This window comes from Mustela erminea, chromosome 5 (genome assembly GCF_009829155.1).
Source record: "Mustela erminea isolate mMusErm1 chromosome 5, mMusErm1.Pri, whole genome shotgun sequence".
Lineage (NCBI taxonomy): Eukaryota > Metazoa > Chordata > Mammalia > Carnivora > Mustelidae > Mustela > Mustela erminea.
In genome coordinates this window covers 8,759,613-8,787,125 of record NC_045618.1, presented here as the reverse complement: position 1 = coordinate 8,787,125, position 27,513 = coordinate 8,759,613, and the positions used below count along the sequence as shown (strand labels likewise).

At 42.0% G+C, this 27,513-nt stretch overlaps 1 protein-coding gene across 3 annotated transcripts in view; it reads left to right on the top strand.

The window, feature by feature from the left end:
• Positions 1-27,513, top strand: part of AGBL1 (ATP/GTP binding protein like 1) — a 730,233-nt gene that overhangs the window by 61,287 nt on the left and 641,433 nt on the right. For all 3 annotated transcript variants that reach the window (XM_032342085.1, XM_032342083.1, XM_032342084.1), the window contains exons 3-5: positions 1,021-1,167; positions 3,837-3,968; positions 7,598-7,691. In XM_032342085.1, coding sequence (XP_032197976.1) covers positions 1,044-1,167; positions 3,837-3,968; positions 7,598-7,691 — 350 coding nt within the window. In that variant the 5' untranslated portion in view covers positions 1,021-1,043. The remainder of the gene's footprint in view (positions 1-1,020; positions 1,168-3,836; positions 3,969-7,597; positions 7,692-27,513) is intronic.

The following is a 27,513-nucleotide window of genomic DNA, read 5'->3' as shown; positions in this document are numbered from 1 at the left end:
GGCTTCAGTTCCAGGAGGGTGGGGCCCTTCCCAGTGAGGTTTTCCCATAGGCTGTGCTGCCCTCCGATGGCAGGGTGACTTCCCTACAGCCTTCTGAGTGTGGTACCCTGTGGAGATGGAAGTCTCTTACCTTGTGGGATGGGGACTCCTTCACTTTGCCCAGGTGCCTGGAACCCGTGCACTGAAACCTTGCAGTTGCCCTTCTGCTATAGGAGCGGATCCCGCTTCTTTCGTAGACAATGTTCCTTTTTGTCTGCTGAAACACGGGAGGGTCTTCTTTGCTGATAAGGTCTCACCCTGTTGGCCACCTCGCTGTGTCAACCATGCATGGTGTGTGGACAACCACGGAGGTCCCCTTCCAAGTTGAAACGTAATCCCTGCTTTTGAGCTTGTCCTGGGGCAAGGTGGGGGAGATCCCTGTTGACGACTAGTCTTAGGTAGAAAGACCAATATACCTGATCCTAGCTCCAGGCCCTTTTCAAATCTCCCGACGTGGATGACTGGCTGTCTGTTTCTTAAAGAAGCACTCCAGCTGTTTCCCTATATTCCTCTTGTCAGTTGCTGGAAACCAGCACCATAAAGCTGTAACATCACCAATTAAATTATTTCAGGCAAACTGTCACCCGGATCCTCATTACAGAGGACTCAAGCCTACATCAGAGGGATACTGATATTCCCTTTTCTATTAAAGATATGATTCCACGGAAGCCACACACACAAGAACACATGCATACACTGAGACTCCGTTGGTTCTCAGGAAAGTAGTTTATGCAGGAGGACACACCTAGGTGCTTAGATATTCTATTATTTCTCCGTGTCTCACCCCCATGCCAGTCTCTTCCCTAAAAGTACAGCTTTACATGAGTTCCTTCAGAAACCACTCTGTTTTGGTTTCTGGTGCGAATTGTTTCTGGGGCAAACTGATCTTTGCTCTGTCTCTGTCTGAGGGGTCTGCTTTCTGCACCAAGAAAATGAGGGTGATTATTTGGGGGCCTACCTGTACTCTGCTTTCTCCCTCAGGCACTGACCGAAGGATTCGCTACATGATCAGTAAAGGGGGCAGCGAGGCGCTTCTGCAGACCCTGGTGGACACAGCCAGGTCAGCTTCTCCAGACTACGATGTCCTGCTGCCCCTCTTCCGACTGCTGGCCAAAGTGGGCCTACGAGGTATCCACCCCCCCTACATCTAAAAATGTGGCTGAAAAGGCACTTATGGGGTTGTTTTCATGACAGCAATTTAGGAAACTCTAGTGGGGAAGTGCAGGGAAGTCCTGGACTCTTCGGAGCCGGGACCAGCCCCACAGGAGACATCATTTTGTTGTCCAGTGCCAGGGCGGGGCCCCGAGCGGACAGGGACTATGTGAGGCATGGAGCAGATGGGGGACAGAGGGGAAGGGCTCGCAGGCAGTTTTTCAATCACTTTAAGAATAAACAGAAAATTTCTATGAGCAGACTCTTACACAGAAGTTCATTATGTGAGTGTGTGAGTTTTCTGGGGCTCCTGTAACAAATTCTCAGAAACTGGGTGGCTCCAAACAGCAGAAATACATTCTCTCACAGTTCTGGAGGACGGAAAGCCTGAAACGAGGGTGTTGGCAAGGTTGGTTCCTTCTGGAGGCTCCGAGGGAGAATCCGCTCCATGCCCCTCTGCTAACTTCTGTGTTTCCAGTCATCCTTGGAGTTTCTTGGCTTGTACACATGTCACTTCAGTTTCTACCTGCGTCTTCACGTGGTGTCCTACTCTGTGTCCTTCTGTGTGTCCTCCTCTTCTTACAGGGACATTGGTCACTGGATTCAGGGCCCACGTAAATCTGTGACCTCACTTTAAATAATTAAATCTGCAAAGACCCCATTTCCAAAGAAGATAACATTCTGAGGTTCCAGGTGGACACGAATTTTGGGGGGTGAATTTTCAGCCTATTACTAGAAGCCACACAGAACCAGAGCTTCCCTAGTAGAGGATGGGGGCCTCGAACTCTTTCTCCTTAGGCTCCTTACCCATTTCTTTTTGCTCAGAAAAAGACCCTGAAGCTCCTCCCTAAAACCGTAGAACCTCTTAGCGCACACTCAGGAGGCACGCAGCCCTTGCGACCTAGTCATTAACAGTCAAGCTCCAGTTGTGTGAGGCCTCATGTAAGTCACAGTGGGAGAGCTCCGGCGCTGCGGAAGGTAGACCTGTGTTGTCCAGTGCAGGCAGCAGCGGCCACAAGGGAGCAGGGGCTCAGGGGCGCCCTGACCTTGCACTGTCTGGATCTCTGCTTTGAGTCCATTCCACACTCCTCAGGTCACGACGGAGACCCAGGCCTCGGCCAGCACCTGCGTGAGCATGTTCTCAACAAAACCAATCCAGTCCGTTCAATGAATATTTAGCCTGGAATGTCTGGGCACTGTGCCAGGCGTTGGGAACACTGGTGACCAAGACAAATAAGGGGCCCACTCTTACGGAACTTACATTCAAGTGGGGAAGGGCCGAAAGTGAATAATTCGCTAGGCAGAGTATGATAATTAGCTAGTAGCTGTGAGGGAAGGAAAAAAAGGGGAGATGTTCCTCTAAGATGGTGTGTTCAGAGAGAGGTAACAGGTGAGCCGACCCTAGAAGGAGGAGGAGAAGTCAGCAGAGCAAAGAGTGGCCACGTGAACTGTAGAGAAAGATTGGAGAGACACCATCTCTACCCTGGTTGTAAGTAGTGTTAACCGAGAAGTCAAATCTGGGTTTCAGGCCTCACTCCAGCACTAATTAGCTGTGCTGCTTGGGTAAGTTACTTACCCTTTCTGAGCCATTGGTCCCTCATCTGCAAAAATAGAGGTATGAGTCCTTAATTTTAGGGTTTGCTGTAAGGATTAAGTGAGGTTGGATGTCACCTGCTTAGTGTGGGGGCCTGACAAACTAGAGTCATGTAGGTTTCATAGAAGAGAGAGAGATGCAGGATGGACCAAGGCCATCAGGGCCCTGATTCCCAAGCTCTGCACCTGGATAGTCCTACCGGCATCATTGTGTCACTGCAGCCTCTGCCATCGTCAGATTGTAGCCCTCCCCACTGCCGTGCAGCCTGCTGGGGGCTGACCTAACGGAGCCCGAGAGACGCCTCTGTGCTGGTTTAGGGCTCCGGTCGTATTAGTTTGGCTGCCGTCTCTTTGCTGGTGTCCTTTGGTCTAGAGGTGGATATTGGCAAATTGGGTTTAGGATATTGTCTGTTTTACTCATTTCTACCTTCAGTGAGTCTGAGAGCAATTCAGGAAAATTACAGATAGAATTTTGCTCTTTAATACGTTGAGTGCCTTTCTTTGAAAAGACATTTTCCTACATAATCCTGATACCACGATTACAAATCTAACAAAATTGACAATACATGTATAATTTATACTCATTTCAGTTTCTCCAAATGTATCCCAATGGGGCAATTACAGATGTGTTCAAAGAAGAAGCCAATCAAGTTCCACACATTGCATTTGGACGTTCTGTATTTTAAGTGTCCTATATTCCAGAACTATCTTAAAGGAAGAAATTTATACCCTCCTAAACTGTAGTTCACATTTGAGGTCAGCCAGAAGCATGCGAACATACAGGGTATGTGAGTCATACAACCCACAAGGCCTCGTGTAAATATTACTTGAAGAATGAGTAAACTTTATTTATACCCTGCCTTGGCTCTTCTGGGCCCCCACCTGGTTCCAATGGGGACATACTTAGTAGCATTTTCTGCTAGATGGGAAAAGTAATATTGGCTACGATCATTCTCTTGCCTTTTCCATCTTCGCCTTCCTGTGCTCCATGCATTGTACAGCCCTCCGAATTAGTGTGGAACATAACTAAGATGATTGATTTATGTTCCTAGATAAAAAGTTTGGACAGAAGGCCCTGGAATTGGAAGCACTTGATGTGACATTGATTCTGGCCAGGAAAAACCTGTCCCACAGCCAGAACCTCCTTCACTGTCTCTGGGCTCTGCGTGTGTTTGCCTCTAGTGGTAAGTGACTCAAATTATGGCTTTCTGGGGTGGCTTCCAGACCTGGGCCAGGACACCTAGCAACCATTTAGGGGCTGGGGTTGGAAGGAGGATCTGGGTGTAGGATATATGTTGTCGCAGCAAGATAAATAGGTCATGAGGAGCGTCATGTTCTGGAGGTTGTAGAGGTAAAAAGTTCTTTCTTTGTCTCTTCCTCATCCAGGTAGAACTCTTGAGCTCATTACTGAGGTTGGATGCCAGTATTGTTTGCCCTTGGGGACCACACATCATGTAGTCTAGGCTTCTCCATTAGTACCACATGGTGAAAAAGACGACAGGAGAGAGTGTAGGGCTTTATTCAAGCCTTGTCATATTCAAGGCATAGGGCGATGTTAAGAATGACCTTCACATCACAGATCTCCATACTGTGTCTCCGAAGTTGCCCGTTGATCACAGCATTCTTTACCGAAACATCTTTACCTCATTTTATCTCTGTGCTTCTCAACGTAGTCCTCCGGGTAACTAGATGCATCATGGCACATGGGTTCATACTTACCTGCTATCTCCTGCCTGGGATTATTTCAGATTATCATAATAATCCTGTGTCTAGACTTACCATTTTTAGCCAAGAAGAGGGAAATGAAGCTTGGAAGAGAAAAGAAATTGCTTAAGTTTATGTGGACACGTTTGGGGGCTGAGTTTCAGATGTCACATTGACTCTCCATGTGGGGACACTTGCTATGAACAGAGTAGATTCTGTACCTCCCTTCCCATATAGAATGAGCACAGACTTTATTTCTCGTTTCTGAGCCCCTTTCCTGCACAGTAGAAGTGATGTCATGCTCTCTAGTGGGAAGAACATGTCTTAGAACCAGGAAGACCTCGGTTTGACATTGATTTCATTCCTTGGGAGTCCTACGGCATGGGCACTTAACCTGTTTACCTCCATTTTTTCTGTTGTAAAATTATAGTGGTTGTAAGAGCTCCCTGACCTGGAAGATGGGATAAGTGAGGTGACTTCCACGGGTATGTCTGTCACATTGTAGCTGCTCAGTTAGTTTCCCTTCCCTGTTCTACTCTTTTACCGTAGTCCTTTGAAATGATAGGAAAAGCACACTTAAGGGGAATGAGGAAGTGACTTTTCCCCCAACTATCCTCAGAACTACTAAGATTAGTTAGCTATCTACTAAGTAAGTGGGGGCCCTATTTTATTGGTTAATTCCATTAATATCCATGGAGGACCCATAATGATAGAGTACTTTCAGGAAAAAACAAGATGGGTCCTTCACTCCATGTTCATGGAAGGAACCTCCTCCCACCCTCATATATGTTGACCAGAAAATCAGAATGGGAGAGGCTGAAAAGATTGTACAAACCCATCTTTAATTAAGGAAAGCCCAAGTGCAGAGCTGTGGTTTTGTGTAGAGGACAAGTCATTAATAAGCAGCCCGAGGGTGGCTCACCCCCACTGGGAGTTTGCAACAGTGGAAAATTCAAAGTATCTCATTTTAGTTTCCTAAAGAATAATTAGGTTGAATAACTTAGCTTTCTTATTAAGTCTGTTGCTTGTAGATGTCTTGAAGAATTCCTTTTAGCAAGGGGCTCTAAAAATGTTGAGAGTTAACTGCAGGTATGAGGAGGTGGCCATCCGTCTCGTATTCTAAGACCACATTTATTGTACTAGTGAATTTTTCTATAAAGGTTATTTTAAAATTCATACCGTGAGTCTTTATACAATGACATGAGACGCAAGCAGAGTTCACGAAATCTGTGGACTGATCGCTGTCTCTTTGGTGAATTGTTATCCACTGTTGAATGTTCCAGAAAGCTTTCTAAACATCTCCTATCTGCAGAAAGAGTTGGCTGGAACCATAATGGGGCTGCCACAGGAAGTGAAGCCTTCAGCAGCTCTGCTGGTCAGTGGGGATGTTGATGGAGCTGCTGGAGGCAGCTGACCTTGGGCAGCCAGCCAGCAAGGAAGAACTCGGCGGTGGGGGGGGGCGGTTCTTATTGTCCCCATCTTTCAATTCCAAGTCTAAAGTCTTCCGTATTACAACCCGTGCTCCTAAAACTATTTCATCCCTAACGCTACTTAATACTAGAATTTCTCTGAATGATTTGCCAAGAGATGGCTCCAGCATGTTTTCCCAGTTTAGAAATAAATGACTGAGTTGGTAGCCATGAGAATGGAAGATTGATGGGCAGGACCAGGATGCCAAATCTCTGAATTTGAATCCAGGCAGTTACTGCCTGTACCAGCCTCAGGAGGGACATATGCAGAGAGGGTGTTCCAGGAACACACAGTCTCTGTAATCACGAAGACATCAGCCTCAGTCTCTCTCTGGTGGACTGTACTGGGATGAACTATATTAGAGCCCCCAGATTTTCATCTCTCCTTCTTTCCCGAGGCTTGGAGCAAGCCAGGATAAGCCTCCCTTGTGTTTCTCTTTGTTTTTCCATGACCCCCTTGCTCCCACTCGTATTTCCTGGAATAAGACTGGCCCAACACACAAGGCATTCCTGAGCTTTGGTTTCAGCACCCCCATTGCGGTGGAGGAAAGAGACAAGAGAGTCACACCATGCAAAATCCCTTCTTTCCTTCTTTCATGGGAACTTCTTCCTCTTGCCAGACTGATTCCGTTTTGTCTCTGGGAGGCTCTCCTTATTTTTTTGACACAACCAGAGCTCCTCCTAAAGTGAGCTGAGTGCTGTGAGGAATTGGGGATGCTGCTGAGAGGCCACGGTGTCACTGGAGAGATAAGCGTGACATCCAGAGGTTTTGGGTGCAAAACTCATATCTGAAGCCCCTGGTCAGCCTGGGTCGATCAGATACCATTGTCAGTTATTTTCTCTCACTCAGATCTATGGCTTTAAAAAAAAAAATAACCATTCAGTTGGGCGAAAAGACAAAAATTTCCCAGGCTAGTGACCTTTGAGGAGGAAGAATTGATCCTTCCCTTGATGTGCTAGTAGATGGGGGCACAGTCAAGTCTGAGACTCAGTCATGGGAGATCCAACTACAAAAGCTGTTGGGGAACTTGGAACCAGGGTGCAAAAGAAAGGGGGCTGCCTTCTTCACTAGCTTGCCCCTCAAAGGTAAAGGAGCCAGTCCAAGTTGGATTGAACCTTAATCCACCCACCCATGACTTTTCTTTATGGTGAAGTCTCCCAGTGGCAGAATGAGTCTAAGGAATGGTTTGGTCAGATACTGGCAGTGTGTGTGTGTGTATGTGTGTGTGTGCGCGCGCGCGCGTGTGTTTGCATCACGGGGCAAGTTGGTGATGGGTGAAAGCACTTGAACAGAAAGCCGAAGGTCTACTTTCTGAAAATCTTCTGCTTGGCATTGGCTTTGGCTATTCTGAGTAAGAACACAATGAAGAGGCACATTGGGCCATCAGGAATGAAAAAACATAATTTCATGGCTTGGGCCCCCTTTGAGAAAATAGTATGAAAAGGATGAAAAGGCAATGTGTGCTTTACAGGTGATCTTTGCCTCCAGGCCAAGAATGCAAAGACCATCAAGTGTCCTTGCTTTTGAGTGGCCTTTGGCAAGAGATGGTGCTCCCCTGTCTCTCAGGCCTACTCTGTAATGCCATAAAGAATTCTTGGTTTAGGTGGTTCAGTAACTACTGTGATTTGTTCTTTCACAGTCACCACGGGAGCCATGCTGGGAATTAATGGAGCCATGGAACTGCTTTTCAAGGTCATCACCCCTTATAGCCAGAAGCGCACCCGAATAATCAGGTAGGGGCACTTGCATAGTGCTTTTTCCCTCTTTGTAGCAGATGCAGAGCCGGAGAAGGCCTCGTGTACTCGTGCGGTGACTTGCAGCTGAGTTGAGTGATAACCGCCCTCTTGCAGGAACTATTGTGTTTTAACGGGCATCCCTCCCCACCCATGCATCATTTCCTCTAATCCGCACGGTGCCCCTGAACGGCTATGTTATCATCCTTGTTTTCAGATGAGGAAACCGTGGGGAGAGAGCCTCATCCAGAGGTCACAATACTAAGAAATGGCAAAGCTGGGATTTGAACCTAGATCTTTCTGACTCAAAAGCCCATGTTTCTTGCCTGAAGCCTCAAGATATCCTTTATTTGCTCATGGTAACTCTACAGAGTTTGCGTAGCCCTTAAAAGAGGCAGCCTAGAGATGACAGGCAGAGGTGATGCCCCTCAGCTCATCTCTAGAATTGGCCAGTTCAATTTTGGTACGAGATCCAGGCCTTAGCACAGTTCATCATGGCTGCGTGCTGGTTTTGAGATGTACTTTTATGACTGGAAAATGAAACTTAGCCCCTTCTCTCTGGCGCTGCTTGCTGGAGTGGAGTGAATCACAAACCTAAAAAGGGAGAGATGGTTAGACACGAGAAGATATTTGGAACCATTAAGATCCATCATTTATGAGGGTGACTCAGCAAGGACCTTGAAAGAATATTAGAAAGAATTCAGCCAATTTCTGAGATATATGGGGTCATTTGGCGGAGTAGCATTTCCATGCCCGGCCGTGAGATTTTTCAGCATCTCAGCATCTATCTTAGGCTGTTGTTCCTCCTGACGGTTTTTCTCCTGGGTCACCCCCGAAATGCCATTAGCATCTATCCTCACCTGTGGCTCTCCACGCCAGCATTTCCTAGAGTGAAATACATTCTATTTCAGTAAAAAAAGTCCTTATCAGATACATCGAGAACTGTGGGGTTAGACCAAGTTACGCAGATTCCTTTACAGTGAGACCACTCTCAACATTTGTGAAGCACGAATACATCCAGAATATTCAGGATGGGTCCATGATTCACCCTGTCCTAAACCCAGTTTGGCCAGGGAATGGGTCTTGTTTGAAGACCACCATCTGGGGGGAGTTGCTGTTCTGTGTACCTCACTTTAGAAACTTCTGGAGATCAAATGTTCTGCCAAATGGAAGTCAGTTGAATTCCACCAGGGGATCCTCAGTTAGTAATAGAGAACTTCAGGTTCACCAGCTCAGTGACCAATAAAGAGGAGCTTTCCTGAATTTCTGTAGTGGTCCATTCGTTTTTCTTAAACTTCCATTTAATTCTATTTGGATGTGTATGACATGGGTACATGCAGTGTTTCTCATCCTGCGTGGGCCTTTGCTGCGGACATATGCAGTCTCAACATGTCCTGTGGTCACCAGTCCGTGAACTTGTATCTTTTTCCTCTATCGACAAGACCGCCTCTAATCTCGCAGTGTTTCCATTCATCTGTTTGGCAGCTCAGGAGTATGTGGTTGCCTCCTGGACATTGTGTGAAAATCGGTGTGATGTCCCCCGGGCCCATCTGCATAGGAGTGTCACCCAGTTATGTCTTCTTGCCACGCGCATGCCGTGCTGTTTGGAAGGCTTCTCTAGGACGCTTTCCCAGCCAGCCTTGGCACTAGACTCCTCCCTTCTGGGGCACTGACAGCTTTTATTGTCTTCCTTGTTCAGGCCGAGCCGGGGCAGAGTAAGCAACAAGGCACAGAAGTCCCCTTCTCAGAGACTCATGTCAGGTTGCTGTGTCTCTTGCTCTTTTTGCTGCAAAGTGAGTTGAATTCAGGCGCAGATCTGCTCAGGGTGCCGTGGGAAAAACCAGGGATTCAGAGGGGTGGGTGTTTGACATGACAAAACAAAACTTTCAGGGATTTCGGGCTGATTTCTGCATTTCTGGTCTGTTCTATAAAAAGGAGACAAGATGATTTCCTCTTCCTGAGCCCAAGGCCCGATTAAAACCAAGTCTCCACAGGGAAGGTGTTTCTTGCAACCACTACCATGTGGCTCTCATGGCCGTGGCCTTTATGCTGTGCCCTGCCTTGTCCTGAGCTCTTAGGAGGCGTTATCCCATCTGAGTCTTCTCGGCGAGGCAGGGGCTATTACTGTCCCCAATATTACGGGGAAAAAAATGGAAGCCGAAAGAAGTTAAGTGATTTGCTGGGATTTAAGTGCAAGAGCTGGGATTTAAACCCAGGTTGATACACGAGCTTTAGCTCTTTAAGCACCACTGGAGTGTCTTACACAGGTTGTTTCCAGCGTTTTATTTCTAAACCACCACATGGAAGACGATCATAAGCACTTAGAGTTTGTTTAAATTTTTGTTGCCGTCTAAATGGCTCCTACTTGTGGAACAGTTTGCTTAATGATAGGGGAGTCTTTCTCCTCGGTAGAATGGCCATTTCCTCCCAAAGGCTAAATAATTATCTGCTCCCTCCACGTTTGGACTCTTTCCCGCAGCTGCCTTGTGTTCGATCTTACTCCCAGCACCCCCATAGCCAGGTAAGGACAAAGGCACTGAAATCCGAAGACCAGCATTGTAGCCCTCTTTCTAGTAGATTCTGCGGCGAGATTTAACCTTTCTTCACCGAGCTTTCACATTCATCCAAGTGTGGATGTCAAGTCCTGCCTCCTTGTGGTGGTCATTAAGAAATAATGCATAAAAATCTCGTGAGTTTGGAGGTGCCCTAATACTGTTAACCATTATTAATACAAATACTGCTGGATACTGTGCTCGCTGCTTCAGATCAGAGAGCAGAGCCAGCGGAGAGCGTGCAGATGGGAAGTTTCTGCCACTACTCACCTTCTCCCATGAACTCCTATTTCCCCAAATAATAGCTAAGATGTACCCGGTGAATTCTCAACTCCACTTGGATGCTAGAATCCCGGTTTAAAGGGGTCTTCTGGGAAGGAGATGAAGTGCCATGTCAGAGGACGTGAATAGCCCTACTGAGTGTCATCTTGGAAATGCTAGCGAGCTATGGGTGAGTTGTTCTCAGGTACCTTTGTGGGAGCAGATGCCCAGGGCCATCACTTTGACTCCTCCCTGCCCTGCCTGACTTCTCCAGCGCAAACCTAAAATTAGTGGTGCAGCTGTCGTCCAGAGAAGCCCTGTCTCCATATAGTACTCAGGGGGAGATTTATGGCAGAAGCACTAACCACACACCTTCTAGAGAGAAGGGACGTGCAGAGCAGTGCTCCAAGCCCTCTGTGGCCCTGTGCCTGTTCTCACTCCCAGGGGAGGTGGCTATTCCTGGCCTGGCTTTCTTCGCTTCCCAGATAACCCACCATGCCGGCCAGCTTGCCCTGCCGTGCATTTGTTTTGGCTTGTACCCATTCCCTCGTGACCGTCAGCCCAGCAGGAGCAGCGTTGGCTCCTCCAGCCCTCTACCTGGTCTTGCCTGACTTCCAAGCCCTGCAGCCCCTGTCCCAGTCTCCATTCCATCCTTGGGTTCATCTGCTGGTCTCTCTTCCCAGCCTACTCTCCCCACGTGCGGCCCATGGTATCCGGCCCCAGCTCTCCCCTCCGTGCTACCCCTGCCCTGGAGTGGCATTGCTGCCTTATTGCGTGGTAGACCTTCTCCCCCTTCTGCAGGCCCCACCTGCTCCAGCTCGCCAGGCAGGAGGCATCGTCTCCCACAGTGCTGCTCTCGCATTTTGTTCACATTTTCACGACCCATACCAGATTTAATGCTGGCCTCTGTTGGCCTGCGTGTCTTCTTTTGTCTCTGAATTCTATACTTCATAAAGGTAGAAATCAAATTATATTGACCTTGGTGCTCTCCACAGGATCTGTCTAAATGCCTGGATGATGGGAGACTGTTAATTCAGTTAAAAAAATGTTTTTTTGAATAACTTCTCTAACTATGAGTAAAAGCCAGCATTTGGTGAGTGTACATTATAGCAGACATTTTGGATTTGTGAGCCCATTCTTCCTTGACTTCAAGCTGGCTCCACATGCATAGTTCCATCATGTCCAAACATGCCTGGGACATGGTGCGGCAGGTCTCTGTGAGTGCCGTCATGTGAGGGACTGAGGTGCCTTCTGGGAAATAACTCATTCTAGGAGAGTGAGAAGCGGAGTCCATCCGCTTGAAAGGCAACACACCATCACTCACTACAGGGAAGGGAAAACTTGGGAGTCTTCTCTGTCTTCCTTACAGTTGTCTGGGGAACTGACCTCTCCTGGCGGAAGGGAAAGATCTGAGTTTGGGGGGACGCCAAGGGGCGGCATTCATATGAAAACTTTGCTTAGTTTTTGAGATAGGCTTCCAGGATTTGGTTTGATGATTGATTCAGCTGGGGCTTTAGAATTTATGGGGGAGCTTTTTATAGCAATAGGGAGGGAGAAATGACACCAGGCCAGGGTGAGCTGGCTCTTGCTAACTTGTTCTGCTGTGGACAAGTTTGTTTATCTGCACCAGAGCTGTCTTTGCGCCGTCCAAATTCACTAAGTGGGAAAATTTATTGAGTTGAAGAAGGATTGCTTGTCTGTGACCGAATCATACTGTGACCTTAGAGAAGATTATATTTGTCCCAGAAGCAGACACCTTCTGCTAGGAGCTATGCCTCCTTCGCTCCTTTATTTCCTGAATGGACTTGAGGGTTTGGGTAATAAGAATGGCCGTTTTCACTTCTTATCCACCTGACCATTTCCAGAGCATGGCCGCATCCCCTCTGATCCTGCTGGATTGTCACACTGTGATACCTCATCCAAGCTTTGAAGCTGAGTTACCAGCTGCTGTCATCAGTACACCGCCCAGGTCTCTATACTCTACTGGCTTGTCTTCCTGCAAGAACATCAGCGTCAATTAGAAGTGGGTTGAGTCTTCCAGCAGAGAAGCTGGTTCTTAAACTCCATTGTAGTCTTTGACCATTGTGCCACACTTTGGAAAAGAGGACTCGGGCTGTCCTCTGGCTGAGTGAGTTCCTTCATCCCTCACCTCCATTTTCTCTATAGAGTGTTTCAAAGAACAGAGGAGGTCAGGAAGTGTGTCGTTTAGGACCATGCTGGTCTCACTCACACAGACACAGACACCAGAATCACCAATATCCACTCCCGCCAATGTCCTCTCAGATTATCAGCAGGGTTCTCATGCTCTGATTTATACTCTTTAGGTTCAGGGGTGCCTGGGGGCCCGACTTTCAGTGGGGCTAAGGGGTTTAGAGGCTGTGTGTTCTCCCTGTGCTCAGACACCTTGGTGACAGAAGGAGATGGATATGTCCGTCTTCAGCAAGCCCTACAAACGAATTCTTTTGCTTACCCTCCTGTTGTAGTTCCCTGGGCTCAGAATACTTCTTGGTGATCTTCTCCCATCAAAGGCCTGATCTCAAGGCATCTCTGGCATTTGAGCTTTGCCCGAGTGCAGGATTACTGGGCATTGCTTCATTGGAAGTCCTTTATGGTGATTTCATTTTCAATTTATGAGCTATAAAAAATTTCCTGCTCCTATTTTTCCTCCCCTGCAAATCACTGTGTTTTCCCAGAGCCAGGCCTTCTGGGCTTTCTCCAACCATCGCACCATTCCACTTTATCTGACAGATGAGTGGGGACTCAACCAAAGCTAATGGGTTCCCTGAGATTATGAGCGATTGGGTGACTCAGCTACTTTGTCACCAAGACAAAGAGGCAAATTTTCCTGTTCCTCAAAATAGCTTCTGAATTTCTCCCTGGGTGTTCATGTCCTCCTACCTCCCCATTAATGGCTTTGTGACTTTTGCTGCTCTCCACTCAATATAATTAGACTCTGTGGTCTCTGGGGCATGGGCTTACATTAGGGGTTCCGAAGCTGTGTGCTCCAGATCACTTGGACAGGGACAAAAAAAATTCCGTCCCAGCCTCACAAGTGCTGATATTGGGAGTGTGCAACATGGTCTCAACTTACTGACGGAGTGATTAGTGCATTTGCCACCTGACTCCAAGCCTGTAGCTGACGGTGGAATGAATAGTTTCCTACACATATTAAGCCTTGGCAACTAGGTTGGTTGGTTTAAATCCCGTTCAGCTTCTTGGGAAGCCAGCGATCTCTCCCTGATTAGAGCCCATCATAGATATTCAAGTCATGGGATCTAAAGTTGGAAGGTCTTTAAGGATCTGCGGGTCTAACTCTTTGATTTTAAGATGAGGTCACTGAGACCCAGAGAGGTTGAACTAAGTCTTCTATCCTAGTGTTAGGACATTATTCACTTTCCTGAGATGCTCCGCTGCACAATGCAAATTAAACATGCCCCAAATAGGATTTTTAACATTTATTCAACAGTATTCTATGGTCTGTCTTGGTGCTGGGCATGGGGGTTTGAAAACAACAGAAGGTGCACCCTGTTCTCAAGTTGCTGATCATGTAGCTACAAGAAACATGCAGTGTTGTAGCAATTTTCTGACCCAGTATTGGCTTGTGCAATGGCTCAGCTTCCTGTTGTGTGGAAATGATTTCTCGTAATGTCTTTATCCTGAAGTGCCCTTATAGCTACGCCCTATGCCTCAGGAAACCCTGTACCCTGGAGAGCCTTCCTTGAAATGTATAAAGTACTCCCCGGTGCCTGACATGGGCTGGGGTTGGCATGGCATCAGGCAAGCCTCTTAGTCTCTGTTCTTGCACTCTGACCCCCTGCCACCTGAGTGAGGTGGGCCAGACACCTTGAGCAGCAGGAGTCCTGGAACATGCCCATGGGGTTTCCCTGAGTGTCCATGGCCAGTCCTTGATTAAAGTAGGATGGCTTGGAAAGCAGCTTACTCCTGCTATCTGGCATGGTATTTCTTCCTTAGCATGATGTGAGATGACACAGACAGAAAGTTATTGACTTGCTGATTTGGGGCACATCAAATTGTATAGAAGGAGGCTCAGGAAAAAAACAAACAAAAACCATCTTGGACCCCGCGTATCCTGGGATGATGCTTCATGGGCCACTTCGCCATGGTGAGGTTCTCGATAGAAACTCCATTTCCATCTTTATCTGCTGAAGCATGTACTGTCTGGACCTCTCCATTGATTTTCCCCCCCTTTATTCCCCTGGAGACTGGAGGCGGGCTGTTGAGGAACTTTTGCTTTTCATAGAAGTTAATCTTCTAGCCCAGCCTGACTCAGCAAGGAGCTTTTGCAAAGAAGATTCTATCTTCCTGTAAATCGTACCCTCCCCGCAATACTGCAGCTGCCTACAAATATGTGGGAGAGGAGATTTGAAAAACAGGAGAGAGGTATGAAAAGATATGATAGGTCAACAGAGCCTCTTGTGACTTTCACCCTCCACTTTGAGGAAAGTGATATTTCTAATAGGCCATTACCAAATTCAGGGATTGATTCCACACTCAGACATCACAAATGATAAAGCGCATGGGGGGAGGAAACATACTCTGCTTTTCCTGTGGGGCTGTGAGTGGGTGCCTTGCCTGGATATGTGCTTACTTAGCAGTGACAAGCCTGCTCAATTAGGTGGAAAGGAAAGGGTCAAAAGGAAGCCATTATGCAGATGTACTGTCATCTAAAGCTAGCTGCTTTTAAGAATTTAGGCAGAGGTTGTGGGATGGGAACAGATAGGAGGCTTTCTCAGTTCATTTGTATTGCTATTTTAGTATTAGAGCTCACGTGATCATTAATTACATTCAACAGAGCCAATGAGAAAGATGGCTAGACTACCATTTAAAAGAAATGAATTACTAGAAGTTAGGTTTGAATTTCTCTTAGGTGGTACATAATAGGTATTTAGTAAATGCTAGCTGAATGAACGCTTTTATTTTAGTTTGAGTTGCCCTCTTTTAACCATTTATTCAGTAAGTGTTTTGGGGCATTTGTTATCAGCAGAGATGTGTGAGCTTTGAGATTAAAATAAATATGCCTAGCCCTCAAGGAGCTCAAAGATATATGTACACATCAGCATGTAAACCAACACACACACAAAAATATTGTAATAGCAGGGTGTTTGAAGAAGGAAGACTTTAGTCTACCCAGGAACTGGCAAAGAGGAATTGACTGAGAAGGCAGCTTTTGCTTTGAAATAGGGAAAGAGTTTCCAGGATGTTAAGATTATAAAAGGGACAGAAGCAAGTTCAAAGACTGAAAAAAGGAGAGAGAGAGAGAAACCTGTAAAGAAAATGGTGGGTTCTTATGAGGCTGGAGTATTTTGCAAGAAAGTAAGGTCCAGGACCTCACCCAAATTGATTTGGAACACTCTAGTATCTCACTAGACAATAAAAGAATGGGAATATATAATTCACAAAGAGGAAATAGAAAAACTGATAAACTCAAAAAATATTCAACTTGCCAATAATCAGAAAACACAGTTTAGATCAAGACACCAATTTCATAAATCAGAGACATTTTGAGAAATGAAAGTGGTGAGGATTCAATAAGATGGGCACTCACATACGCTGCTAGGAATGCAGGCTGAGAAAACCTTCATGAGAATGATGGGGTGATGTACATAATTTTTTTTTGAAGTTTCCATTCCTACTCAATTTTTTCACTCCTTGAAATCTATCAAAAAGAATCACTGAAAAAGGTAGATGAAGACTTGTGCACAAACATATCAAACATAGTATCATTTATAATTGGAATTATAGCCAGAAAAAATCTGGTAACAGGGGATGAAGTATAGTAATAGTGATATAGTTATACATCATATTATTATATATTATGGCAACACACAAAAATAGATTAGGAATGATGTGTGCTAATGGTAATAGCTTATGATAAAATACTGACTAGAAAAAGTAAGGTTCAAAATGCAGTATGATCCTGGTTACACACACACCTTCTGCTTTAGGCAGATATGAAAGAACTGGGGACAGATTCATCTTCCCACCTGAAAAAAATGAAATCATAGATAAAATATATAAAACAATGTTTTTAGGGATACTAGGCATCAGGGAATGAGGGACAGTGATCCCTGAAAGGTGAACCCTTGAATTACCATAGTTGATGATTTAGAGAGCTTCCAGGTTGCAGTAAAGAGCAGGGGACCCAAGATATAGCCTAGCAGATGCCCTGACATTGATAGGACAGAGCTGAGGAGAGGACTCAGAGTCTGGAGATAGCAAGCTGCCCAGAATTCACAGAACAGGTTGCTGGAAGGAAGAGAGAGAGAGAGAGAGAGAGAGAGAGAGAGAGAGAGAGAGAAAGAGAACTCTGAAGAACTTCAGAGGTTCTCCTTTAAGAATTCATATGGATATTTATCAGTGCGTACTTACAGGGAGACTACGCAAAGCTAGAGAATGACCACCTAAAAGGAATGGAGGGAAAAATGCCTGGTGCTCACATAGGGCTAGATATAATGCTCAGTTCTACAAGGCAGACTGGAAAAACCTCATGATTTGTGGGATATTAGGTAGAATACACAGAAGAGTCTTTCCTTAGTAGTGGGGAATAATTACCTCTAAACTGAACATTACTCTGATCCTGCCTATTATATTTTAAAAGCAAGAAGTGAAGAAATAAAACTGTGTCTAAGAAACTTACCTGCTTCACAGTATTTGTAGGAACACAAAAATACTCAACATTTAACAAAGTAAAAGTCACAGTGTCCAGAACCCAATAAAAATTATCAGACATTAAAAAGTTATTCTAACCATATATATATATATATATATATATATATATATATATGATAATTTAAAAGATACAAATTGAACTAGAGATGAAAGCTATGGTCTGCAAGAATTAAGTCATATTAGATCTGGCAGAAGAAAAGATGAGTGAACTTGAAGACATAATGACAGAAAGTACCCAGATTGAAACACAGAGAAGAAAAATAAGAAAAAAATACATGAAGAGAACACCAGTGAATCATGGGACAACTGAAAGTAGCCTAATAATATATGTATAATGGGAATCTCTGGAAAGAGTGGGGACAGAAAAAATATTTGAAGAAACAACGGCTTAAATTTCCTAAATATGATGGAAACTCTAAATTCGGAGATCCAAGAAGGTTAATACACCACAAGCACAAGTAACATGAAATCTGCTCTAATACAAAACATAATCAGATCACTCAAAGCTAATGGTAAAGAAAAAAAATTTAAAAAGCAGCTGGGAAAAGAAGAGACAGGTATGTAGAAAGAATCAACAGATTTTTCTTTGGAAGTAATACAAGTGAAAAAAGAGTGTAGCTTTATCTTTCATGTATGGAATTACATATGCCACTAACATATCTTTCAAAAATGCAGATGGAATAAAAACTTTTCAAACATACAAAAAAAGTAAAAATTCATTGGTAGTTGACAGGAAATTTCCCCATTACAGGAAGTGTGAAAAGAAAACCTCATGCAGAAAGAAATATTGGAAAGATATTTACTCAGAAGACTGAAACACTGGAAGTAGTAACCATATGAGTAAATATATTTGATTCTTAGTTTATTATTTTAATCTCTTAAAAAGATATGTAAGGGGCACCTGTAGTTAAGTCAGTTAAATCACCGAGTCTTGGTTTCAGTTTAGGTCATGGTGTCAGGGTCATGGGATCAAGCCTTGTGTCAGGCTCCTCACTCAGCATGGAGTCTGCTTGAGATTCTCTCTCTCCCTTTCCCTCTTCCCTCCCCCTCCCCCCCCCCCACTCACTTTCTTTCTGAAATAAATAAAATCTTAAACAGAAGAAACTATTTCAGTAAAAATAATCACAATGTAGTCTGGAGTTATATTCCATGTAAAGTTAAAATGTGTAACTACAAGAGCACAAAGGTCAGCCTGAGAGAAATGCAAGTATTTTATTGCAGTGGTCTTATTGTGAACTGGAACAGTAACACTTAAAGGTAGACCATGATCTCTTAAGGCGAACAGTAAAATAATAAAACAAAGCATTATAGCTAAGACAATAAAGATGATAATATGGAATAAAAATATTCAATTTAATCCAAAAAAAGGTGGAAGAAGAAGAAAGGATGATCAAGGAACAAGTGTTGCATGCAGACAATGAATAGGAAGATGGTAGATTCATACTTAAGTACATCAAAAAGGCATAAATGATCTAAACATCCCAGTTGAAGAATAAAGGCAATCGTATTGGTAGCTAAGCAAGACTCAAATATATGCTGCATACAAGAAACACACTTTAATATAAAGACACAAGTAAGTTTAAAGGGATGACAAACATACACCAAGCTAATACTAACCAAAATAATGCTGGATTACATTTACTAGTAATCAGATACAGTAGATTTCAGAGCGAAGAATTTTATCCTGGATCATATAATGATAACGAAAAAGGGTCAATTTATCAAGAGGACTTGAACACCTTAAGTATGTGTGGACCCAATGACAGCACTTCAAAATCAAGGAGGTAAACATCAGTACAACTGAGGGGAGAAGTAGACACATCCATAATTAGAGTTAGAGAGTTTAATAACGCTCTCAAAAATTGACGGAATGAGTAGAGGGGAAATCAGTAAGAATATGGAAAAATTGAATGACACTATCAACCAATGTAACATAATTGATATTCATAGAATACCTACAAACAGCAGAATATAGTTTCTTCTCAAGTGCCAATGGACCTTTTACAAAGGTAGAGAATATTAGGGCCGTAATACCAGTCAAAATAATTTCCAAAGAGTTCAAGCGGTATAAAATATAAAGTGTGTTCCTGACCATTATGCTGTTAAATTAGAAATCAATAAGAGAAGAATCTTTTGAGGAGCCCCCAAATGTTGGAAATTAAGTAACATATTTCTAGAGAAATCAGTGAGTTAAAGAAGAATTCCAAAGAGAAGATAGAAAATATTTTGAACTGAATGAAAATGAAATATAGCATATTAAAATCTCTGGGATGCCACATTCTTGGAAATTTATATATTACAGGTACATCTTGGAAAAGAAAGGCCATTCTAATTAATGGCCTCAGATTCCGCCTTTAGAAACCTTTAGAAAAAGGTTAATATCTGAAGTAAGTAAAAAGAAGGAAATAAGAAAGGTAAGAATAGAAATCCATGAAATGATAAAAGAAAAACAGTAGGGAAAAATTAATTTAATTGAAAGCTGATTCCTTGGGATCAATAAAATTGCTAAAATCCGTATTCCAACTGACCAGGAAAAAGTGAGAGAAGACACTAATTATGATTATCAGGCATGAGAGATGATGAGATTGCCACAAGTTACATAGTTATGAAAAGAATAGTAAGGATATTACAAACAACTTTATTCCAGTAAATGTGACAACTTAACATGAAATGGAAAAGTTCCTTGACACACTACCAGAGCTCACTCAGGAAGAAACAGATGACCTAAATAGCTCTATATTTACAAAAAGAATTGAAGGTATAGTTAAAATCATCCTCAGAAAGAAAATTCCAGGTTCAGATGTCTTCATTAATTAAAGAATAATATTAGCCATTGCATATAAACTGTTCAAGAAAAGTAAAGAGAATACTTTCCAATTTATTCTGTGAGGCTAGCATTACCCTGATGCCAAAAGTAGGCAAAGACATTACAAGGAAGGAAAACCACAAGCCAGTATCTCATATGACTAGAGATTCAAATATCCTTAACCTAAGTTTATAAAATTGATAGCAGCAGTGTATAAAAAGATCAAAACAAATTAAGATTTATCCCAGGAATGGAAGACTGATTTAACATGAAGAAATCATTGTATATAATTTCCCTTGTAAAAAAAATGAGGAAAGCAACAACATATGATTATCTTGATAGACATAGAAAAAACATTTGACAAAATTCAACACCATTTCCTCATAAAAATTCAACAAATAAGTAGAAAGGAACTTTCTCAATAAATCACAACTGGGAAAACCATCAAGGGATGTCATAATTAAATGGCAAAAGACAATACTTTCCTCCTGAGGTCAGAAGCAAGACTAGAATGTCCACTTTCTCCACTTCTGTTCTACACTGTATTGGATATTCTACTTAGGGCAAGTAGACAAGGTAAAAAATAAATAGGGACATCCATATGGGTAAGGAATAAGTACAGTTCTCTATTAGCAGATGATATGATTCTCTATACAGAAATTCTGATGGAATTTACACCCATACACAAGCTACCAGAACTATTAATTGAGTTTACCAAAGTTCTAGAATGCAAAATCAATACACAAAAATAAATTATATTTCTATATAATGCAGCAAAGCATTGGAAACTAAAAGTTTTAGAATACAGTTTACAACAGCATCAAAAAATATGAAATACTTAATAAATCTGACAAAAGATGTTAAAGATCTATACACTGCAAACTATAAAACATTTCTGGAACATATTTATGAAGACCTAAATAAAAAGAGTTAATGGCTTGGAAGACTCAATATTGTTAAGATGTCACTTTTCTTTAATTGATTTATAGATTGGATGCATTCCCAGTCAAAATTCTGAGGAATTTTTTATTTGTAGAAACTGATAAATTGATTCAGAATTCATATGGAAATGCAAAGGATCTAGAATAGGCAACATGGTTTATATTTATTCTTATATTTCAAGATTGATTATAAAGCTATAGTAATCAAAGCAATGTAGTATTGATATCAAGATTTACAAATAGATTAATGAAACAGAATAGTTCAGAAATAAACCTGCATGTATAGAAACAACTGATGTTTGTCATATGCGAATTCCACACAGAAACAATGGTCTCTTCAATGTATGGTCCTTGAAAAACTTGATGCCCATATGCAAAAGATGAATTTCAGCTTACATCTCACACTATAAAGATAAAATGGATAATAGCTCTAAGCTGGCAACCTACAGCTATAAAATTTCTAGGAGAAATCACTGGGGAAAACCTTTGTGACCTTTGGGCAAAAATTCTTCAGATGCAGTATAAAAAACACAATCTATGAAGTAGCAAATGATAAAATGGACATCATCAATATTAACAACTTTTATACTCTGAAAGTACTAGTAAGAGAATGAAGTTAGAGGTTCTAGACTGGGAAACGATATTTGTCAGTCATATATATCATAAAGAAGTTTTATCCTGTATATATAAAGAAAACTCAGAATTCAATAATAATAAAATGAGCTATCTAATTTAAAAGGGGGCAAAAGATTTGAACAGATACACATTAAAAAATCATTCACCGTGATTGAATAGGATTTATTCCTTGGGTGCAAGGGTGGTTTCATATTTGCATATTAATTGACGATATATCATGTCTATAAGAGAAAGGATAAGAACCATATAGTCATTTCAATGGATGCAAAAAAAGTATTTGACAAAGTACAGAATCCATTCATGATAAAAACCCTCAACAAAGTAGGTGTAGAGGGAACATATCTCAACATAATAAAGGCTGTTTATGAAAAACCCATAGCTAATGTCATACTTAGCAGGGAAAAATTGAGAGCTTTCCCCCTAAGCTCAGTAACAAGACAAAGATGTCCACTCTCATCACTTTTATTCAACATAGCGGTGGAAGTCCTAGCCATAGTAATGAGATCACACAAGGAAATAAAAGGCATCCAACTTGGTAAGGAAGAAGTAAAACTCATTATTTGAAGATGACCTGCTATTCTATATAGAAAACATGAAAGATTTTACCATAAATCTGGTAGAATTGATAAATTCAGGAAAGTCATAGGATACAGAATCAACATATAGAAATACTGAAATTAGTTACATTACAATACACCAATAATGAAGCAGAAGGAAGAAAAATTAAGGATTTACAATTGCACCACAAACAAGAGGATACCTAGGAATAAACTTAACCAAAGAGGTGAAAGACCTGTACTCTGAAGACTTATAAAACTCTTATGAAAGAAATTGAAGACTATGCAAAGGAATGGAAAGGCATTCCTCGCTCATGGATTGGAAGAACAAATATTGCCAAAATGTCCAGACCACCCAAACCAATCTACACACTTAGTACAATCCTTATCCAAATAACAACAGCCTTTTTCACAGAGCTAGAGCAAACAATCCTAAAATTTGTATAGAACCCCAGAAGACCCTAAATAGTTAAAGCAATTTTGTAAAAGAACAGCAAAGCTGAATGCATCATGGTTCCAGACTTAGATTATATTACAAAGCTGTAGTCCTATTGGCACAAAAACAGATTCATGGATCAATATAACAGAAGAGAAAACCCAGAAATAAATGCACAATTATATGGTCAGTTAATTTTTGCCAAGGCAAGAAAGAATATCCAATGGGAAAAGACAAGTCTCTTCAACAGATGGTGTTGGGAAAACTGGACAGCAGCAGGCAGAAGAATGAAACTGGACCACTTTCTTAGACCACAAAAAATAATTTCAGGATGGATTAAAGACCTAAATGTGAGACCTGAAACCATAAAAATCCTAAGAGAGAACACAGGCAGTAACTTCTTTGACATTGGCCATAACAACTTCTTTCTAGTTATGTCTCCTGAGGCAAGGGAAACAAAAGCAAAAATAGACTGTTGGAACCTCCATCAAAATAAAAGATCCTGCATTGCAAAGGAAATAATCAACAAATCTTAAGGTCAACCCACTGAATGAGAGAAGATATTTGTACATGACACATCTGATGAATGGTTAGTATTCAAAATACATACAACCCAACACCCCCAAAATGAATAAATGAATAATTAAAAAATGGGAAGAAGATATGAACATATGTGTCTCCAAAGAAGACATGCAGATGGCCAACAGACACATGAAAAGATGCTCAACATCACTCCTTATCAGAAAAGTGTCAATCAGACATACAATGAGATACCATCTCACACCTGCCGTAATGGCTAAAATCATCAGCATAAACAAACAGGTGTTGGAAAGAATGCAGAGAAAAAGAAACCTACTTGCACTGTTGGTGGGAATGCAGACTGGTGCAGCCACTGTGGAAAACAGTATGGAGGTTATTCAAAAAGTTAAAAATAGACCTACCTCATGATCTAGCAATCACACTACTGGGGTATTTACCCAAAGAATACAAAAACACTAAATCAAAGGGATTATTGCAGCATTATTTACAATAGCTAAATTACAGAAGCAGCCCAAGAGTCTGTCAGTAGATGGATAAAGAAATTGTGGTATACATATACAATGGAATATTATTCAGCCATAAAAAATGAAATATTGCCATTTGCAATGACATAGGTGGAACTAGAGAATATAATGCTAAGTGAAATAAGAAAGACAAATACATTACGATTTCAATCAAATAAAGAATTTAAGAAAAAAAAAACCAAATGGGCAAAGGGAAGGAGAGAGAAAGAGAGACTAAGAAACAGGCTCTCAACTCTAGAGAACAAAATGATGATGACCAGAGGGGAGGGAGGTGGGAGGCTGGGGTAGATCCGTGATGGGGATAAAGGAGACCACTTGTCCTGGGAACACCAGTTGTTGTATGGAAGTGTTGAATCACTGTATTGTACTCCTGAAACTAATATCACACTGTATGTCAAGTCACTGGAATTAAAATAAAACAGTAAAAAAAAGTTTGAATAGATATATCACCAGAGAAGATATATATACAGGTGAGTATGTGCACATAAAACAGGAGCGACATTAAAGTTCATGACAGAAATTCATATTAAAACCACCCTATGATTCCACTATGTACCTGTTTATTACAGTTAAAATAAAAAAGATTGATGATCACAAAGGTTGGCAAAGGTGTGGAAGAAGTAGAACTCCCACATTCTGTTGGTGGAAGGATAACACCCCTTGGAAAACAGTCTGGCAGTTTCTGAAAACTGAGCGCATAACCTCTAAAAAGAGGACTACTCTTTTTCTGGGTATTTACCCAATAGAAATGATAGCATATATCCTTACAAAGATTTGTACAAATGTGTGTGGTAGCCCAAATCCAGAAACAGTAATAATTTCCACCAACTGGTGAGTAGATAAGCTGTGATATTTCCTTACAATGGAATATTACTCAGCAGTAAAAAGGGATGAACTCTTTTTTTTTTAAAAAAAGATTTGATTTTATGTATGTATGTATGTATGTATGTAGTATTTATGCACAAGCAGGGGAGGGGCAGAGGATGAGGAAAAGAGAGATTCTCAAGCAGATTCCATGCTTAACATGGGGCCTGATGCGGGCTCGATCTCACAACCCTGAGATCATGACATGAGCCGAAACCAGGAGTGGGATGGTTAACCGACTGAACCACCCAGGTGCCCAAGGAACGACCTCTTGGTATATGCAATAACATAAATAAATCTCAAAATAATTACACTGAGTGGAAGAAGCCAGACTAAAAAAAAATGTGCGCTACATGATTCCATTTATTTCAAATTCTAGCAAATGCGGAATAAACCATAGTGACAGAAAGGAGATGAGTGGCTTTAGGGAGACAGGGATTGGGACTAAAGGAAGGGTGGAGGGGAAGGATTACCAAAAAGCATGAGGAAGCCTTTGGGGGTTATGACTTGTTATGTTCTTGACGGTGATGAGGTTTCCAAGGTATATACATACGTAAAATCTTCTCAAATTGTATACTTCATATGTGTATAATTTATTGTATGCCAATTATATCTCAATATATCAGTCATAAAATCCCCACCAAAAGTGTTCTCTTTACATGGAAAATAGATGCAGCAAAATATTTAAAGAACACCAATAACTAGTTATTATCTTGGGACTCTAAATTTATTTTGAATTGCTTTCTATAATTACTAGATATTAATTTTATAATTATGAAAACTAAAGCTAAATGAAAATAGTTGCAGTAGTGTCTAGTCCACCAAATATTTTATTTGATCGTCGGGTACAGGCACTGAAACTAACACCACCATTATTGAGCATTAGATCGGTCACTTCCTCGATTCATTCACAAAGGAATCAAAGTGGAGTTTTGAACCATGGGGAAGATTTAGCTTCCCTGTGTCATGCATGGGGAATAGAGGATGCAAAACAGAGGTTGGTTTTCTGGGCACAGAGAAAAGCACTAGAAAATGCGGAGAAGCACGAAACAGACTGGTTTGGGTGGGTGAACAGGTCGTTGGTTATTTAGGTAAAGTTTGATATGAGTGGTAGTAGGAGAGAAAGATGAACCCATCTAGGATCTTTTTCTCTATCTTTCCTTCTCTTTCACTTTGGCTTCCTCTCTTTTCCCCTTTCCTTTCTCCTCTTAGTTTGTTTTTGTTTTGTTTTGTCTTTTTTTTTTGTTTTTGCATTCTAGGGAAATTCTTTGTTTTCAATCTGAATAATTCAGTCTTTTGCTATATGCTGTCTACTATTCACTGCTTCCAACAAAGTTTCAAATTTGTGTATTTTTCTAAAAAAAGATTTTATTCATTTGACAGAGGACGTGTAAGCAGGGGGAGTGGCAGGCAGAGACAGAGGGAGAAGCAGGCTCCTTGCTGAGCAGGGAGCCCAACACAGGGCTAGATTCCAGCACCCTGGCATGATGACTTGAGCCAAAGGCAGACGCCTAACCAACTGAGCCACCCAGGTGCCCCAAATTTCACATTTATAATCATGTATTTCACTTATATATTCAGTTCTTCACATTCTTAGTCTTATATGGCTTTGTGACAGTTTGCTCTAGGGATATAGGCATAGGTGCCATTTACAATATTCTTAAGAAGAGACACCAAGTATTTTAGAATTCATTTCCCTTTTCTGACTGTATGTGTAGTGCATCACGGGGGGTAACCCTTGAGTATTAAGAAAGCTAATGACTTCCTTTGGAAATGAACAGCAATTTTCTTTGTTGGTTCAGCTTTACAGAGACACTTGTGTTCTCTCCCATGTTGGTTTGTCATCAACAATTGAGCTGGATTATGTTGGAGTTTGGTAAAGGTTTCTGGTGAAATATTCCATAACAGGATCTTTAGGGTCAGATTAAGGGAGTGGGGGGAGAAAAAGCAACCCTAGCTGTTAGTATTTTGCCAGTTTCAAAATCTGGCAACCTAAAGAAGCATCGTAGTGGAAGAGGTCCATAGCCATAGCAACAGATTTTGCTTTTTTACTTCAGTACTGCTGAGATGGTGTGCCCCATCATGGCCCACTCTCCAGTGTGTGGTCAGGAGCTGACCCTGGGGGTTCTCAGATGCGGGTATGCTAAGAGGAGGGTAACCACACTTGTGCTTTCTGAAAGATTTGCATGCTGCATTCATAGTAAGTTCTCATTTCTCTGGGATGGAGGTGTTCTCCAGGAGTCGACAAGTCTCCCTGTCTGTTGTCTTCTGGTGCTTCGTGGGTTAGTCTCATTCCTGATTCTCAGCAGTGCTAACATTTTTTGCAATTTAAATATTTCTACCATACTTTTTAAGGGTGAAGCCATTATAGACTCCATGACCTAGCAAAAAGTTTTTAATTTCCACTGAATCTTTAAATGTTTTATGTGGGAGAGAAAGTAGAGAGTACTCCTTCCCATACCCTCACTTGATAAATGCTCTGAGTCAGAAATAGGCGAGTTCCTGCAATTTACACAGGCAGTGGGTAGGAGAGAGGTAAGATAAGATTTCAGTTCTCCTGGTATGAATATCCAAGTCTGTTTTCACCACACCGTGCTGCAGCGTGATGACTGCCTTTTCCTTAATGTTTAAAAGCAGGAATGATTAAATAGCTAGAATACATAAATAAAACATGTGCAGGGGACAGTTTTACTGGGGCCGGAGGGCTCTAAAAAGGAAAGAGGCAGCATCAGGCCTTGGTTTCCTTGAGGTTGAAATAATTTGTCTTTGAAAATGGCCCACCCTAATCATAGTAATCATCATCACATATAATAAAATCCCATTTTATGTGGCATGCTTCAGGCCAAATAAATCCCCCCAACATGCTTTTCAGAGTTAATATCAAGGTCTGCCAATTATATGATGCTGTTATGGAATTAAATAATACAGTGGCAGAGTTATAATAATAATAATGGGTAAGAGGTAAAGTGGGGAGTGATCAGGCGATTGCAAAGGAGGAAAGGAATGTTTCTGAAA